This window comes from Emys orbicularis, chromosome 10 (assembly GCF_028017835.1).
Source record: "Emys orbicularis isolate rEmyOrb1 chromosome 10, rEmyOrb1.hap1, whole genome shotgun sequence".
NCBI lineage: Eukaryota > Metazoa > Chordata > Testudines > Emydidae > Emys > Emys orbicularis.
The window spans coordinates 72208215-72223303 of record NC_088692.1 but is presented as its reverse complement, the minus strand read 5'-3'; the positions used below and the strand labels follow the sequence as shown (position 1 = coordinate 72223303).

The following is a 15089-nucleotide window of genomic DNA, read 5'->3' as shown; positions in this document are numbered from 1 at the left end:
GCTGACATGTCTCTTTAGGGTGATAGAAATTACATGCCTCTCTCTCAAGGTTTCTAAATTCTGAGCTTGCTAATCAGCTACAATGTATCATGTTGGAACCTGAGTGTGGTTCTGTTCTAATCTACTTGCCACTGGACAACTTGTTCTTTCATATCAAGCTACCTTATTTTCCTTATTCTCCACCTCCCTTTTAGGTTTCCGCACCTTTTGGTGCATGCAGCATATGCCCTACATATGTAAAGTGATTAATACACATACATGTAACACACGCTACATAGAAACAACACAGGAGTGTGTTTTACTCTCTTACTTTTCCATGCAACTTAACTGAAAGTAACCTTTACAAAAAGGAAAATGTCATTCTTGATGAGACCCAAACCTCTTTAAACTCAGCTCAGTTCCCATTCTAGAAATGTATTACTCCATCTTATCACATTCTTACACTATAAATTACACAGCTTTATGTTTTGACAATGTCCATTTTTTTTTTACCACTGATAAGAATTTTCCCACCAACATAGAATATTTATTGTTCTCAGAGATTTCTTTTAATTGTTTTTCACCATTATTAAGCATACCAAATATGGGATACAATGAAGGGGAGCATGGGCACATATGTCCACGCACATACAAACAAATTGGATGAGAAGATTTGAATCATGTGGGATTCATTTCTTTAGCATCAGTAAGGTTGTCCACATCCTCAGACCCATAATTTAAAGTGTTTGGAGTTACAACAATGAGAGTGAGATACCACAAGATTGGTTTTCAATGCGGGTAAAATAGAATCTACAGTGAGGAGCAGCGCTACAAGACCCAATGCAGCAAAGTACCAATGGGAGTTGAGGAGTACATGGCTCTCCTCTGTACCTTGCAGGATTGAGCCCATTATTATCGCAGTTGAGAGGACTAGGCTAAACCTGCTCCCACTGAAGTCAATAAGATGAATGCAATTGACTTCAATGTGAAGAAGATTGGACCCCAGGTTAGTATGTTATATGCCAAATCCTGCTCGTCACAACTAGTCTCATTGACTTCAATGGGATTACTTGTGTGAGTAAGCAAAGAACGCATGTTACATGCCTGTAAAGTCTATGTTGTGTTTTACGCATGGCCAATTATCACGCCTACAGGTAGTGTGTAATAATATCATGGAATGATAAATGATATACTGCTACTTACCTTTCCTATCTTTATGCAGGAATTAATAGTATCTAGGAAATCGGCTTTTTTTTCATTTATAGGCACTTCAGTTAATTCCTTTCCTATTAATTCACCTATTTGATAGCCCATCGCTGTTTCAAATGCAGGATTTACATACTGTGAAATAAAACCAAAGCTCATTACACACAATACTTAAAAGAAGAAAGTCAAGACAGACCTGCATTTTGATCTACCTTGTTAAACCTAGTGGTATGTTTACTAAGCTGAGATAAAAGTCTTTGTATGTATTATTCATAAAAATATACACTTCAATATTTTTTTTAACACAACAAAACAAAAATCCATTCCAGAAGCCTGGTGCTCTTACAAAACAAGCCTGTGTGCACACATGAGCAGAGAGAGGAAAATATATTTTGTTATGAAATACAACATAGTTTTGCATTTCTAAGGAGTTATTATAGACAACAAATACTCTTGAAAAATGAATCCTTTCAGTCTTCAAACCGAAGTCAATCTCAATGTTGTGAAAGTCACAAACAGGATGGAGAGATTTTGTAGGGCCGAGGAGTATTAAACGGTAACGTTGCTAAATTCTGTTTTTTCTCTATGAAACAGTCAAGGACTAGGGAGGGGGGTCGTCTCTGGGCCCTCCTCACAAAGCTCAAGAAAATGGGCTGTGTGAAGGGGAATCTAAGAGTGCCGGGAGGCGGGAATTGTTATCCGTAAACTGAGGGTTGCACTGCCACTCCAATTCTATAAGGTCCCTACATGCCGCCTACACAGGGGTTTAGACCTGTGATCAATCACTCACTCTAATCTACCTATCTTAGGTACTTATATGGCTCCCATGACCATAGTACTTGAATGCCTCACAGTCTTTAATGTATTTATCCCCGGCAGCACTATGTGACCAAGTGGGGCCAGCAAACCCTAGCAAAAATTGGGGGGAGGGGAGGAGAGGGCATGTGACCTTCCACGTCTCCCTCCCACAGGTTGCTTTCTGACCAGCGGGCTGGGGCGGGTGTCTTGGGGCTTCAGGCCTGCGGGGCGCGCCTGCCGGGGCTCACAGCTTCAGCAGGAGTGGGGCTGAAGCCCCGAGCTCCAGCAGAAGCACCCTGGCTCTCGAACTTCTGAAGACTGTCATATGCGGCTCAGACGGTCAGTAAGTTTAGCCACCTCTGACTTACAATAAAGTTCACCCATACAGGCTGGATTCATGTATTAGCCTTTCAAGAGCGGAGAGCTAGGTGTTGTCTGTGCTGACTTTAGTTTGGGAACTGGGGAACCATATTCAAAAATATGGTTCCAACCCAGTCAGTCTCTAAATCAGTTTAGCAAGTGAGTATAGATGGAACAAACAACACTTCAATACCACATTTTAAAAAAGTATTCTAATCTTGTTTAAACAGAGTTACAATATGATTTGGCTTCATCCACATTAACTGGCCATACCATCACAGAAACCAGGTTAACTGGGTCTGTGTTCAAATTTAGTTTAAATTCTGTTCCTTAAACTGGTTTGAGCCCCAGTGTGTACAGAGGGATGGATTCAAGTCTTCAAGGACAACGAGCTTCAAGGAAATGAGTTTTGTGATTTTATTCTAGTCATTTGTGGACATTTGCTAAAACTTGACTAAAACTTACACTCAGGGGCCTTGTCTGCACTTGGAATTAGCTTCGCTTGCAGCTAGGTTTTAAAGAAAAATTAAATTAATTTGCAACACTTTAGGAAAAGAAAGTTTATAAAACCATGGCTGTGTTCACCAACAGTTATCAGCAACATATGAAATAAGCATCACAAAAAGACTGAGGGCCAGATCTGTAGCATAACCTCAAAGATTACTTATTTTTTTTAATGGACTTGGTTTAAACAGGATATTTTAAACTGAGGAAACTGTACATGAGAGCTGAATTTGTCTCATCTTTTCAGAACTATTAGGTCAGATGCTTGAACTTCTTTTAAAGAAAGAGTTCATATAATTGTGGATGAAATAAAATGTAGTGAATCCACAGAACAATATTTTATGCTTATAAATATAACTAGAACAAACCTGTATTACATGATCTTCACTTGTGATCTCAATGGCTTCTTGACTTTTCTCGAGTGCTGTAAATATTGAATTACAAGCCCTTGTAGACAGAAAAAAACCCCAATGGATTAGATTTAATTTACTTGTCTCTTAAGGTATATATAAAATATCATACAACAGAAAAAACACAAATTCTGGCAGGAGTTTGTGCTTCAGGGATTAATAGGGACATACTAATTTGGCAAACTAATTTTCTATAGTGAGCATCCTTATAGTAAGAAGAAATATTCTTTTTTGGATGAGAATAAATTTGGCCTTTTTTATTGTTGATGTTTCTTGAAATTGGTAAAATTACCTTAGTTTAAATTGTGCCCGCACTTCTCCAAATTCCAGCTGAATTAGCTCATTGTAACAGGCCATTATATTGGAATTTTCTACATATCTCTGTAAATGAAAAGTTAGAAATATTTCAGCAGTTGACTTTTCTGTCAATAAAGATATGCTGTTTTAAAGAAAAAATAAATTATGAATGACATCAGGAATGCATAAAATGAACACTTCACAAGTAAAGAGCTCTAGAAACTTCATCAGGCTGGTGCATTTCCTCCAGGTGTTACATTTTGAAAAAAGCAATAGAAAATAAAGTGTAACAACAAGATAAAAAGAGCATGCTGTGTCAATGTGACTATCAACAAAGTCAATAAATAGGATCAAACTAATTTCTGTTAAAATTATTTGTCTTCATGCTGTTTAGTTTAAATAACAATTAAATCATATTGTTAATCAAAAAAGTCAAATTTCAACACTAATTTTACATAGTGTATAGCTTTCCAGGTCATAATTTCATGGACAGAAACAAACAATGCTTTTTTTGACTATTACATGACAAAATATTAGCCCTTGTCTAGTGTGTATTCATTTTCCTGTTCACTAACCTGTTCCTGATTAACTGTTCCCAGATAACTATGTGTGGACACATATTCTGTAATAAAAGTGCCATCTTCCTATTTAATTTAACCAAAGTGGGTTAAACTAAACAGGTACAAGGAACTCTTGTTCCAGAATAAGCCTATCCATGCATGGAGTTATTCAGGAACAGCTGAAATACATCCCCTACTTTAATCAGAAACAACTTCCAAGTGTAGACAAGCCCCTTGGATGTTCATACATGCTAAAGTGCCATGGACTTCAAGGGGAGTTGATCAGGAGTAAGAATTGCAGGAATGGGTTCTACTAAGATAATGCCAAGGCTGTCAAGCCCCTAATCCTGAAAATAAGCATTCTGCATAACTTTACTCATCTGAGTAGTCCCTCTGAAGTCACTGGATCTACTCAGATGAATAAAATTACTCCCATCCTTTAGCATTTGCAGCACTGAGGTCTAATTACAAATAAGGAGAGGGATGCAAATGCGCTATGACAGAGTAGTAAACAAACTAGTGAACATGCACCATTCATCTCACTATAAATCATGCACTTTTTGTTCCATTGTCAGCTTAATGTACTGAAGAATCCACCTAACTGACACACTAGTAAGCACCAAACCTGCTTAATTGGGATAGTTGTCAGGGAACAGATTCAGTGTAATGCATTCCTGATGACTCTAGACAATAGATAATAGCACCTGATAATGTCTGAAGCCCGTTGTACAGGTGAGAATTTGTATTTGATAGCATAAATTCCCCATAGGATGTCCTATTGTTCACTACAAGCTACTTCCCAGCTCTGCTACAGTATGGCTACTAATGGGTCAGTCTGGCCCATATATACTTATGAAAAGAAAGTTTAATGCTTTTAAATTTCTTTTAAAATAAGCATACAAAGAGTCTCTGATAGTTAGGATGCTCTCTGAAGTAGTCATGTTTCTGCTTCCATTGGGATATGCTAGCTCAGAAGGAGACAATATAGAACAATGGACTACAGAAGGTGAGGCTTTGCAGATTGGACTACTGACAAACTGGACCACTGAAAACCAAACCGCAACACAGCTTCTCATATTACATTATAGTTCACACATTACAGAACGATCCAGGGGTTGACAATACATACGTACCCTTGTGAAGCCTGCTGCAATCAGTGGCAATATTGATGACTCCTCCCGATCACTATGTCTTTCAAAACAGAATGACAAAGTCAGAAATGCCTCTTTTGCTCATTCAGTCTTGGTCCCACAAAAGAATCTTTAGCAGGACTGGGGCCTAAAACACACACTATGTAGCCAAGCATTACAGTTTTGTTATTGTAAATCAAATACACTTCTTGTGCTTTGATAATCATCTTGAACGTTAAGTTTAATTTTCAGTAAATGTTACGTCAAAATTATCATTTCCATTTTCAAGTACCCTCCCTAACTTTTTTGCAACACAAAAATCAATGCTTCAAGCCAACAGACTTCAGAAATCGCTTGACTAGTCCATGTTTTTCTATGCTCGACTCTTTACCGTTGTTGCTATCCTTGGCCAATGGAAAATATGGTGAACTTGAAAGTTGACATGGCCAACTAGTTTCAAAAGTGACTAGTGATTTTGGGTGCCTCAAAGCTTGATGTCTAACTTGGGACATTCAATAGGGCCTGGTTTTCCAAAGTCGGGGGCTCAGCACTTTCTGAATATCAGGACTCTTTACAGTGTGACAAGGTGGACGCCCATAAAAAGAGGCACCAAAATCACTCATTATTTTTGAAAATCTTGGCCATATAATCTTTCAATATTTAAAAAAATAGGTGTATATCTTGGAATGGAGGAAGTTGGAGGAATGGCAATTGTTTTAGGTGTGGTTAAAAAATATATCAGAGGTAATGGAGGCTGGTGAAGCAGATGACGTAATAGCTTGCATTTAAATAGTTCTTATGATTTGAAAACCTCAGGGCACTCTAAGTGGGTATGATTATTTCTATTTTATAGATGGGGAAACAGCATAGCTAAATTAAGGGACTTGCCCAAGGTCAGACAGAGAGTCAGTGGCAGATCAGACAATAGCTCTAGGTATCTTAGCTCCCAGTGAGAGAGCTTCTGGAATAATGTGCCTAGTTCTAGTGCCCACAATTCAGGAAGGATGTTGATAAATTGGAGAGGGTTCAGAGAAGAGCCACAAGAATAATTAAACGATTAGAAAACATGCCTTATAGTGATAGACTCATGGAGCTTAATCTATTTAGCTTAACAAAGAAAAAGGTTAAGGGGTGACTTGATTACAATCTATAAGTACCTACATGGGGAACAAATATTTAATAATGGGCTCTTCAATCTAACAGAGAAAAGTATAACATAATCCAATGGCTGGAAATTGAAGCTGGACAAATACAGACCGGAAATACGGCATACATTTTTAATGGTGCGAGTGATTAACAATTGGAACAATTTCCCAAGGATCATGGTGGACTCTCCATCACTGACAATTTTTAAATCAGGCTTCGATGTTTTTTTAAAAGATCTGTTCTAGAACAATTGTATGGAAGTTCTATGGCCTGTGCTACACAGGAAGTCAGACTAGAGCAGGGGTCGTCAACCTCTGGCATGCGGCTCGCCAGGGTAAGAACCCTGGCGGGCTGGGCCAGTTTATTTACTTGCTGACGCGGCAGGTTCAGCCGATCGCGGCCCCCACTGGCCGTGGTTTGCCATCCCAGGCCAATAGGGGTGGCGGGAAGCTGCGGCCAGCACATCCCTCGCCCGCGTCGCTTCCCGCCGCCCCTATTGGCCTGGGACGGCGAATCGCGGCCAGTGTGGGCCGCGATCGGCCGAACCTGCTGCGTCAGCAGGTAAATAAACTGGCCCGGCCCGCCAGGGTGCTTACCCTGACGAGCCGCGTGCCAGAGGTTGCCGACCGCTGGACTAGAGGATCCCAATGGTCCCTTCGGCCTTAGAATCCATGAGTTCCCTGTTCTAACGACTCAATAATGCTGCCTCCCAGGAGTACAAAGAAATAAGAAAAAGGTTCTGGCAAGAAAACTAAATGAACTGTTGGAACCTGCCTCGGGAGAAATGATCCTATGCACAACAGAAGAACCTCTGCAAAGTGTTAGCTAACACGGGCTTTGTCTTCATTGGCACAAAAGTGGTTTTTCTATAGTAAGTTAACTGACACATGATCGTTAGCTCCCAGTAAAATCCTAAATGGACACAAGGCATTTGTGTTTACTGTCAGGTTGCTTGGCGAGGTCAGCACTATACCCCCTGCCTACGGTTGGCTCACTTTGCTTACCTTGAGCTAAAAGTACAGTGCCTTGACTTGCCACGTTCTTACGGTAAAAACACACCTTTATTTTTGGTCAGTGAAGACATAGTGGTACAATGTACTATTCAGCAGAAAATCGATCCCGTGGCATGTCTACGCTGCAATGGGAGGTGTGCTGTAGCTTGGGAAGGCATACCCACGCTTGCTTTCATCTAGCTAGCATGGCTAAAAATAGCAGTGAAGATGTGGCAGCACAGGCTTCAGCCTGGTCTGTATAAGCCTGTCCCACACCCTGGATACGTACTTGCATTCCTAGCCCGTGCAAGGGTCCAGGCTGCCGCATTGTCCCGGCTAGTTTTAGCTAGTACAGGTATGCCCACCTGAGCTGCAGCCACACCTCCTATTGCATTGTCGACATACCCCCAGGGCAATGCAAATTTATTTCTTAGCCTTTTACACCAGGCTGGGACATTGAATGGTCTGAAAGGCTGGAGAGCTCAAGTTTAATGAGATCTTCTCTTGAAGAGCATTTATCCTTATCACAGTATTCACAGTGTGAGCTTTTTTAAAAAAAGAAAAAGAAAAAGTAACTGCAGAAAAACCCCTTGAGTAACTTCCTACCATGGCTATGATTTAGCAAGCCAGGTTCAAATTGGTCTTACCTTACTAATGAACAGCTGGCCTGCAGTACCAAGGGTGTGCCATTTTTTTTTTCCTTTCTTTTTTTTTTTTTTTGGTGAAGGACAAGAAGCTCTTGAGCTGCTGTTTCCTCTCTCCCTCCCTTATTTTCTTTTTTCCCCTTTAAATCACTCTCATAAAAGCCAATCCAGCTTTAAGGGCTACCACGACTGTGGATGTGACCTAGTTGTCACAGTCATAAGATTTGCCAGCAGCTTCCTTTGCCCTGGCCTAAAGTGCCACCTGCCAGCTTATTTTTCTTTTGGCCAATGCTTCTTTCTGCTAAGATTGTACTCCAAACACAGTGCAGCAGAATCAAACAAGAGAAAAAGAGGAGGTAGCCAAGATCAAGACTGACTGAGTGGGGGGTGACTCATTAGGCCAGGACAGAGGCAGCCGTTGGGCCTGACTTCAACAGAAAGGTAAGGAATACTAACAGAGCTGGATCTGTAGTGGAGAGAGAAGGAGTTGGAGAGACTAGAACAGGGGGTGGGTAAAGGTGGCTGGATAACCCTCCCAGAGGCTTTCACTTAGGCCTGGTCTACACTACGAGTTTAGGTCGACTTTAGCCGCGTTAAATCGAATTAAGCCTGGACACGTTCACACGACGAAGCCCTTTCTTTCGACTTAAAGGGCCCTTTAAACTGGTTTCTTTACTCCACCTCCGACGAGGGGATTAGCGATAAAATCGGCCTTAGGGGGTCGGAATTGGGGTAGTGTGGACGGAATTCGACGTTATTGGCCTCCGGGAGCTATCCCACAGTGCTTCATTGTGACCGCTCTGGACAGCACTCTCAACTCAGAGGCACTGGCCAGGTAGACAGGAAAAGCCCCGCGAACGTTTGAATTTCATTTCCTGTTTGCTCAGCGTGGAGAGCACAGGTGACCACGCAGAGCTCAATCAGCACAGGTAACCGTGATGGAGTCCCAGGATCGCAAAAGAGCTCCAGAATGGACAGAACGGGAGGTACGGGATCTGCTCGCCATATGGGGAGATGAATCAGTGCTAGCTGAACTCCGAAGTAGTAAACGAAATGGCAAAATATTAGAAAAGGTCTCCAAGGCCATGAAGGACAGAGGCCATAACAGGGACGCACAGCAGTGCCGCGTGAAAATTAAGGAGCTACGGCAAGCCTACCACAAAGCCAGAGAAGCAAACGGAAGGTCCGGGGCAGAGCCGCAAACATGCCGCTTCTACGTGGAGCTGCATGCCATTCTAGGGGGTGCAGCCACCACTATCCCAACCGTGTGCTATGACTCCCTCACTGGAGAAACACACAGGGAAGCGGGTTCGGGGTACGAGGAAGATGAGGATGGAGAAAATGTAGATAGCTCACAGCCGCAAGGAAGCGGAGAAACCGGTTTCCCCAACAGCCAGGATATGTTTATCACCCTGGACCTGGAACCAGTAACCCCCGAACTCACCCAAGGCGTGCTCCCAGACCCTGAGGGCACACAGGGGACCTCTGGTGAGTGTACCTTTGTAAATATTACACATGGTTTAAAAGCAAGCGTGTTTAATGATTAATGATTAATTTGCCCTGGCAATCGCGGCCAGTACAGCTACTGGAAAAGTCTGTTAGCGTGTATGGGGATGGAGCGGAAATCCTCCAGGGACATCTCCAGAAAACTCTCCTGGATGTACTCCCAAAGCCTTTGCAAAAGGTTTCTGGGGAGGGCTGCCTTATCCCGTCCGCCATGGTAGGACACTTTACCACGCCAGGCCAGTAGCACGTAGTCTGGAATCATTGCATAACAAAGCATGGCAGCGTATGGTCCCGGTGTTTGCTGGCATGCAGACAACATCCATTCCTTATCGCTCTTTGTTATCCTCAGGAGAGTGATATCATTCACGGTCACCTGGTTGAAATGGGGCAATTTTATTAAGGGGACATTCAGAGGTGCCCGTTCCTGCTCTGCTGAACAGAAATATTCCCTGCTGTTAGCCACGTGGTGGGGGGGAGGGGTGAAGTGATCATCCCAGAGAATTGGGTGTGTGGGGGAGGGGAGTTAGTTGGGTTTGTGCTGCATGTTAACCCTGAAACCGCAGCCCCTCCTTTTACATTGCAAACCCATTTTAAATGGCCAACCCAACGGGTGCTTGGTATGGGAAATGAGAGCGCTACTGTTTGAAAACATTCCCACATGTTAAGAAGGTTAAAAAAGCCAAAAGACTGTGTCTTACCTTGGCTGCCTGCAAGCTGAAATCTGTGGACTAGCACTGCGTGAGAGATCTCTCACACCAAACCGGCAGGCCCTCAATATAAGAGGAAAAATGCGACCTTGTAACGAAAGCACATGTGCTGTGTAATGTGAACAGCAAAATGTAACGTGAAAGAGTGTACCCCATTGTTCTCTAAAATGTGTCTTTTTTAACCACCTCTCCCTTCTCCTCCACCAGCTGCAAATGTTTCTCCTTCACAGAGGCTAGTGAAGATTAGAAAGAGAAAACGTAGGACGCGGGATGACATGTTCACAGAGCTCCAGATGTCCTCCCACGCTGACAGAGCACAGCAGAATGCGTGGAGGCAGTCAATGACTGATTACAGAAAAGCACAATATGAACGAGAGGAGAGGTGGCGTGCTGAATCGCGGGATGAACAGAGCAAGTTGTGGGCTGAAGATGATAGGTGGCGTCAGCTTGCAGACAGAAGGCAAGAGTCGATGCTCCGGCTGCTGGAGCATCAAACTGATATGCTCCAGCGTATGGTTGGGGTGGGGTGGTTGGCTTACAGGGAAGTAGAGTGAACCGGGGGGGGGGGGAGGCGGAGGGTTCATCAAGGAGAAACAAACAGAAGTTTCACACCGTAGCCTGGCCAGTCATAAAACTCGTTTTCAAAGCTTCTCTGATGCGCACCGCACCATGCTGTGCTCCTCTAACCGCCCTGGTGTCTGGCTGCGCGTAATCAGCGGCCAGGCGATTTGCCTCAACCTCCCACCCCGCCATAAATGTCTCCCCCTTACTCTCACAGATATTGTGGAGCGCACAGCAAGCAGCAATAACAATGGGGATATTCTTTTCGCTAAGGTCTGAGCGAGTCAGTAAGCTGCGCCAGCGCGCTTTTAAACGTCCAAATGCACATTCCACCACCATTCGGCACTTGCTCAGCTTATAGTTGAACAGGTCCTGACTACTGTCCAGGCTGCCTGTGTACGGCTTCATGAGCCATGGCATTAAGGGGTAGGCTGGGTCCCCAAGGATCACGATAGGCATTTCAACATCCCCAACGGTTATTTTCTGGTCCGGGAAGAAAGTCCCTTCCTCCAGCTTTCGAAACAGAGCAGAGTGCCTGAAGATGCGAGCATCATGTACCTTTCCCGGCCATCCCACGTTGATGTTGGTGAAACGTCCCTTGTGATCCACCAGGGCTTGCAGCAGCATTGAAAAGTACCCCTTGCGGTTTATGTACTCGGTGGCTTGGTGCTCCGGTGCCAAGATAGGGATATGGGTTCCATCTATGGCCCCACCACAGTTTGGGAATCCCATTGCAGCAAAGCCATCCACTATGGCCTGCACGTTTCCCAGAGTCACTACCCTTGATATCACCAGGTCTTTCATTGCCCTGGCAACTTGGATCACAGCAGCCCCCACAGTAGATTTGCCCACTCCAAATTGATTCCCGACTGACCAGTAGCTGTCTGGCGTTGCAAGCTTCCACAGGGCTATCGCCACTCGCTTCTCAACTGTGAGGGCTGCTCTCATCCTGGTATTCTGGCGCTTCAGGGCAGGGGAAAGCAAGTCACAAAGTTCCATGAAAGTGCCCTTACGCATGCGAAAGTTTCGCAGCCACTGGGAATCGTCCCACATCTGCAGCACGATGCGGTCCCACCAGTCTGTGCTTGTTTCCCGGGCCCAGAATCGGCGTTCCACGGCATGAACCTGCCCCAGTAACACCATGATTTCCACATTGCTGGGGCCTGTGCCTTGTGAGAGGTCTATGTCCATGTCAATTTCCTCATCACTCTCATCGCCGCGCTGCAATCGCCTCCTCGGCTGGTCCTGGTTTTGCTTTGGCATGTTCTGGCTCTGCATATACTCCAGGACAATGCGCGTGCTGTTCATAGTGCTCATAATTGCCGCGGTGATCTGAGCGGGCTCCATGATCCCAGTGCTAGCTATGGCGCCTGGTCTGAAAAAAGGCGCGAAACTAGTATCTGATGGACCGAGGGAGGGGCGAGTGACGACATGGCGTACAGGTACAGGGAATTAAAATCAACAAAGGTGGCTGTGCATCAGGGAGAAACACAAACAACTGTCACACAGAATGGCCCCCCCCAAAGATTGAACTCAAAAGCCTGGGTTTAGCAGGCCGTTGATTTGACGGAGGGAGGGGGAAGCAAATGAATACAGAACAAATCTATTTTTTACATCTTAAGACGACGGTGCAGCATGACTGATAGCCCTCGGCATCTTCTGGGTGCTTGGCAGCAAATACTGGGCGCTTGGCAGTTAGTGTACTAAGACTGATAGCCACATTTTTCCTGTATGATGATGATGGCCTTCAGGCCTATTGCACGATCTGCTGCTCAGGGAAGACTCTGCTAATGTGCGATGATCCAACTTGTAATAGGTAACTACGACTGATAGCCATCATCGTCATTGTGAAGGCAGCAGAATATGACTGGGGGAATGGGGGACTGGGGGACATACGGAGTTCCAGCCACTGCTGTACGATGACGACGGTTACCAGTCGTAATACACCATTTACTGCCAAAAGGCAAAAGGCAAGGGGCTGGTGCAATGCAGCCCTACGGCTGCCAGCCCCACGGCTGCCAGCACCCAGATCGCCGATGAAGGCTACCAGTCATGCTGCACCGTCTACCGCCAAAAGGCAGTTAGCTGCTGCTGCTGTGTAGCAATGCAGTCCCACGTCTGCCGGCACCCAGATGACATATGGTGACGGTGAGGTGAGGTGAGCTGAGCGGGCTCCATGCTTGCCGTGGTATGTTGTCTGCACAGGTAACCCAGGTAAAAAGGCGCGAATCTATTGTCTGCCGTTGCTCTGACGGAGGGGGAGGGGCCTGACGACATGTACCCAGAACCCCCCGCGACACTGTTTTGCATCATTCGGGCATTGGGATCTCAACCCAGAATTCCAATGGGCGGCGGAGACTGCGGGAACTGTGGGATAGCTACCCAGAGTGCAATGCTCCGGAAGTCGACGCTAGCCTCGGTACTGTGGACGCGGTCCGCCGACTAGAGCACTTAGAGCATTTTATGTGGGGACACACACAATCGGCTGTATACAACCGATTTCTATAAAACCGGCTTCTATTAATTCGACCTAATTTCTTAGTGTAGACATACCCTGAAACAGCAACAAAACTAGTTTCAGAAGAACAAGCAAGATTAGCAGGACAGGACTTCGATACAGGGGCAATCCTGGCAAACTGGGACAAATGGTCTCCCTAGACAGCAGTGAACAAAGCATCCACTCAAAGAGGGCATGGAGAAGGGATGAGAGGTGACAGGCCAACTGTGCAGTTCTGTATCAAGGGATACTGACAGCTTCAAGGAGGGTCTTCCATGAGTGCTAAAACATCCAGCCTTGAGAAGGCTCCCTAGCTTGGCACACAGTGCTATTTTTTTTGGTCAAATCATGTTCTGAAAAGCTTCAGTGATGGGCGGAAAATATCTGGTACAATGCAGAAATCAAAAGGCAAGGCGACACCCCTCCTACAGCAGAGGATGGTGAACACAGCACAGTAAAAATATAGTGTCACCAACACAGTAAAGTGTTCTGATTTAGAGCTATTATTCTAGTATTTGCCTTTGCAATGATTAGATTCACATTCATTTGATTGTTTACATTGGAAAATAATGATATTTGCAATTTACCTTCGTACTACACCAATTATGACTGTATTTTCTGAGGCTTTAGTTGTTCTGATAGACCTTAAAATAAAGAAACATGATCACTTAACATTTCTGTAGTTCACCTTTAATAAATCCTACACTGTCTTTAGAAAATCCCTTTCTTAAATGCTTAATTCTAAAAAACAAAAAACAAAACCAAATCAAAACTGAGTCCCCAGCTTGTTTGGTAATTACAAAAGAAGACTATGTTTAACAGTTTATGAGTGTCAGTGGAAAAAACAATTAGATTAGTCTAGATTTTAGCCAAGCCCTGTGAGGGAATAGCAAATATCATCCCCTCACAAATGACATAAAGCCCATATTGACACTACATTCACAATGCTCCATTCCAAAAGAAGCCATAACATGCAAGTTATGCATGTTCCAGACTTGTCCTCGATCAGTTAACGAGCATTTTACTCTGCTCAAGAATTGGGTGGTAAAAATTTAACCAGGGGAACACCAATGCTCTCCTGCCTTCTCCTGACAGATCTTAAACTAATTCCTTTATTTTAACAAGGAGTAAAGCCTTTGTCCCAGTGTCCTGACCCCACCACACTCACCCGCAGTCAGAACTCTGACCCCAGCCCCCCAAGCCCTATCAGTTATTTAGTCTAGACATAGAGAGTATTTCACTAGCAAGTCAGTGAAACAAGACACTGCTGCATTTTCAGTCCTTGAAGAGCTATGAAAGAATATTTTCCCCCTTATTCATGTGCTATAGTAGTTTGTGGGGGTTGTTTTGGAGTAAATTTGTAATACGTACAAGGCTTTTGAGAAAGATTATGTATTTCAGGCCAGATTTACAAACATTGTAGGTGTGCAATTGTGCACACAAAATGTTGCCTCATTTGCACATGTAGTTGCATGGGAAATTTCAAGAAATTGAGCATACAAACAGAGGTGCTGGGACAATTTTTAGAGACGGGGTGCTGAGAGCCATTGAATCAAACTATAAACCCGGTATATAATGGAAACCACTTTAAGCCAAGGGGTGTGGCAGCACCCCTAGCACCCCTAGTTCCAGCACCTATGCATATAAATGGATAATTAAATGAATTTATGTATGGAATTCCCAGACTTCTGTTTGCAAATTAGGCATGCAACTGTGGGTCTAAGTGTTTGAAACTCCAGCATTTCAGCCTCACTTTGGCAATAAAGTCTCAGCAGTTGTTTATTGCTTTGCA

The 15089-nt window shown here is 44.1% G+C and overlaps 1 protein-coding gene across 1 annotated transcript in view; it reads right to left on the bottom strand.

The window, feature by feature from the left end:
* Positions 1–15089, bottom strand: part of PDE8A (phosphodiesterase 8A) — a 189160-nt gene that overhangs the window by 41998 nt on the left and 132073 nt on the right. The window contains exons 4-9 of the mRNA XM_065412598.1: positions 13885–13941; positions 7657–7659; positions 5248–5299; positions 3550–3638; positions 3216–3294; positions 1183–1320 (exon numbers count right to left, since the gene is read on the bottom strand). Of these exons, the coding sequence (XP_065268670.1) occupies positions 1183–1320; positions 3216–3294; positions 3550–3638; positions 5248–5299; positions 7657–7659; positions 13885–13941 (418 nt within the window). The remainder of the gene's footprint in view (positions 1–1182; positions 1321–3215; positions 3295–3549; positions 3639–5247; positions 5300–7656; positions 7660–13884; positions 13942–15089) is intronic.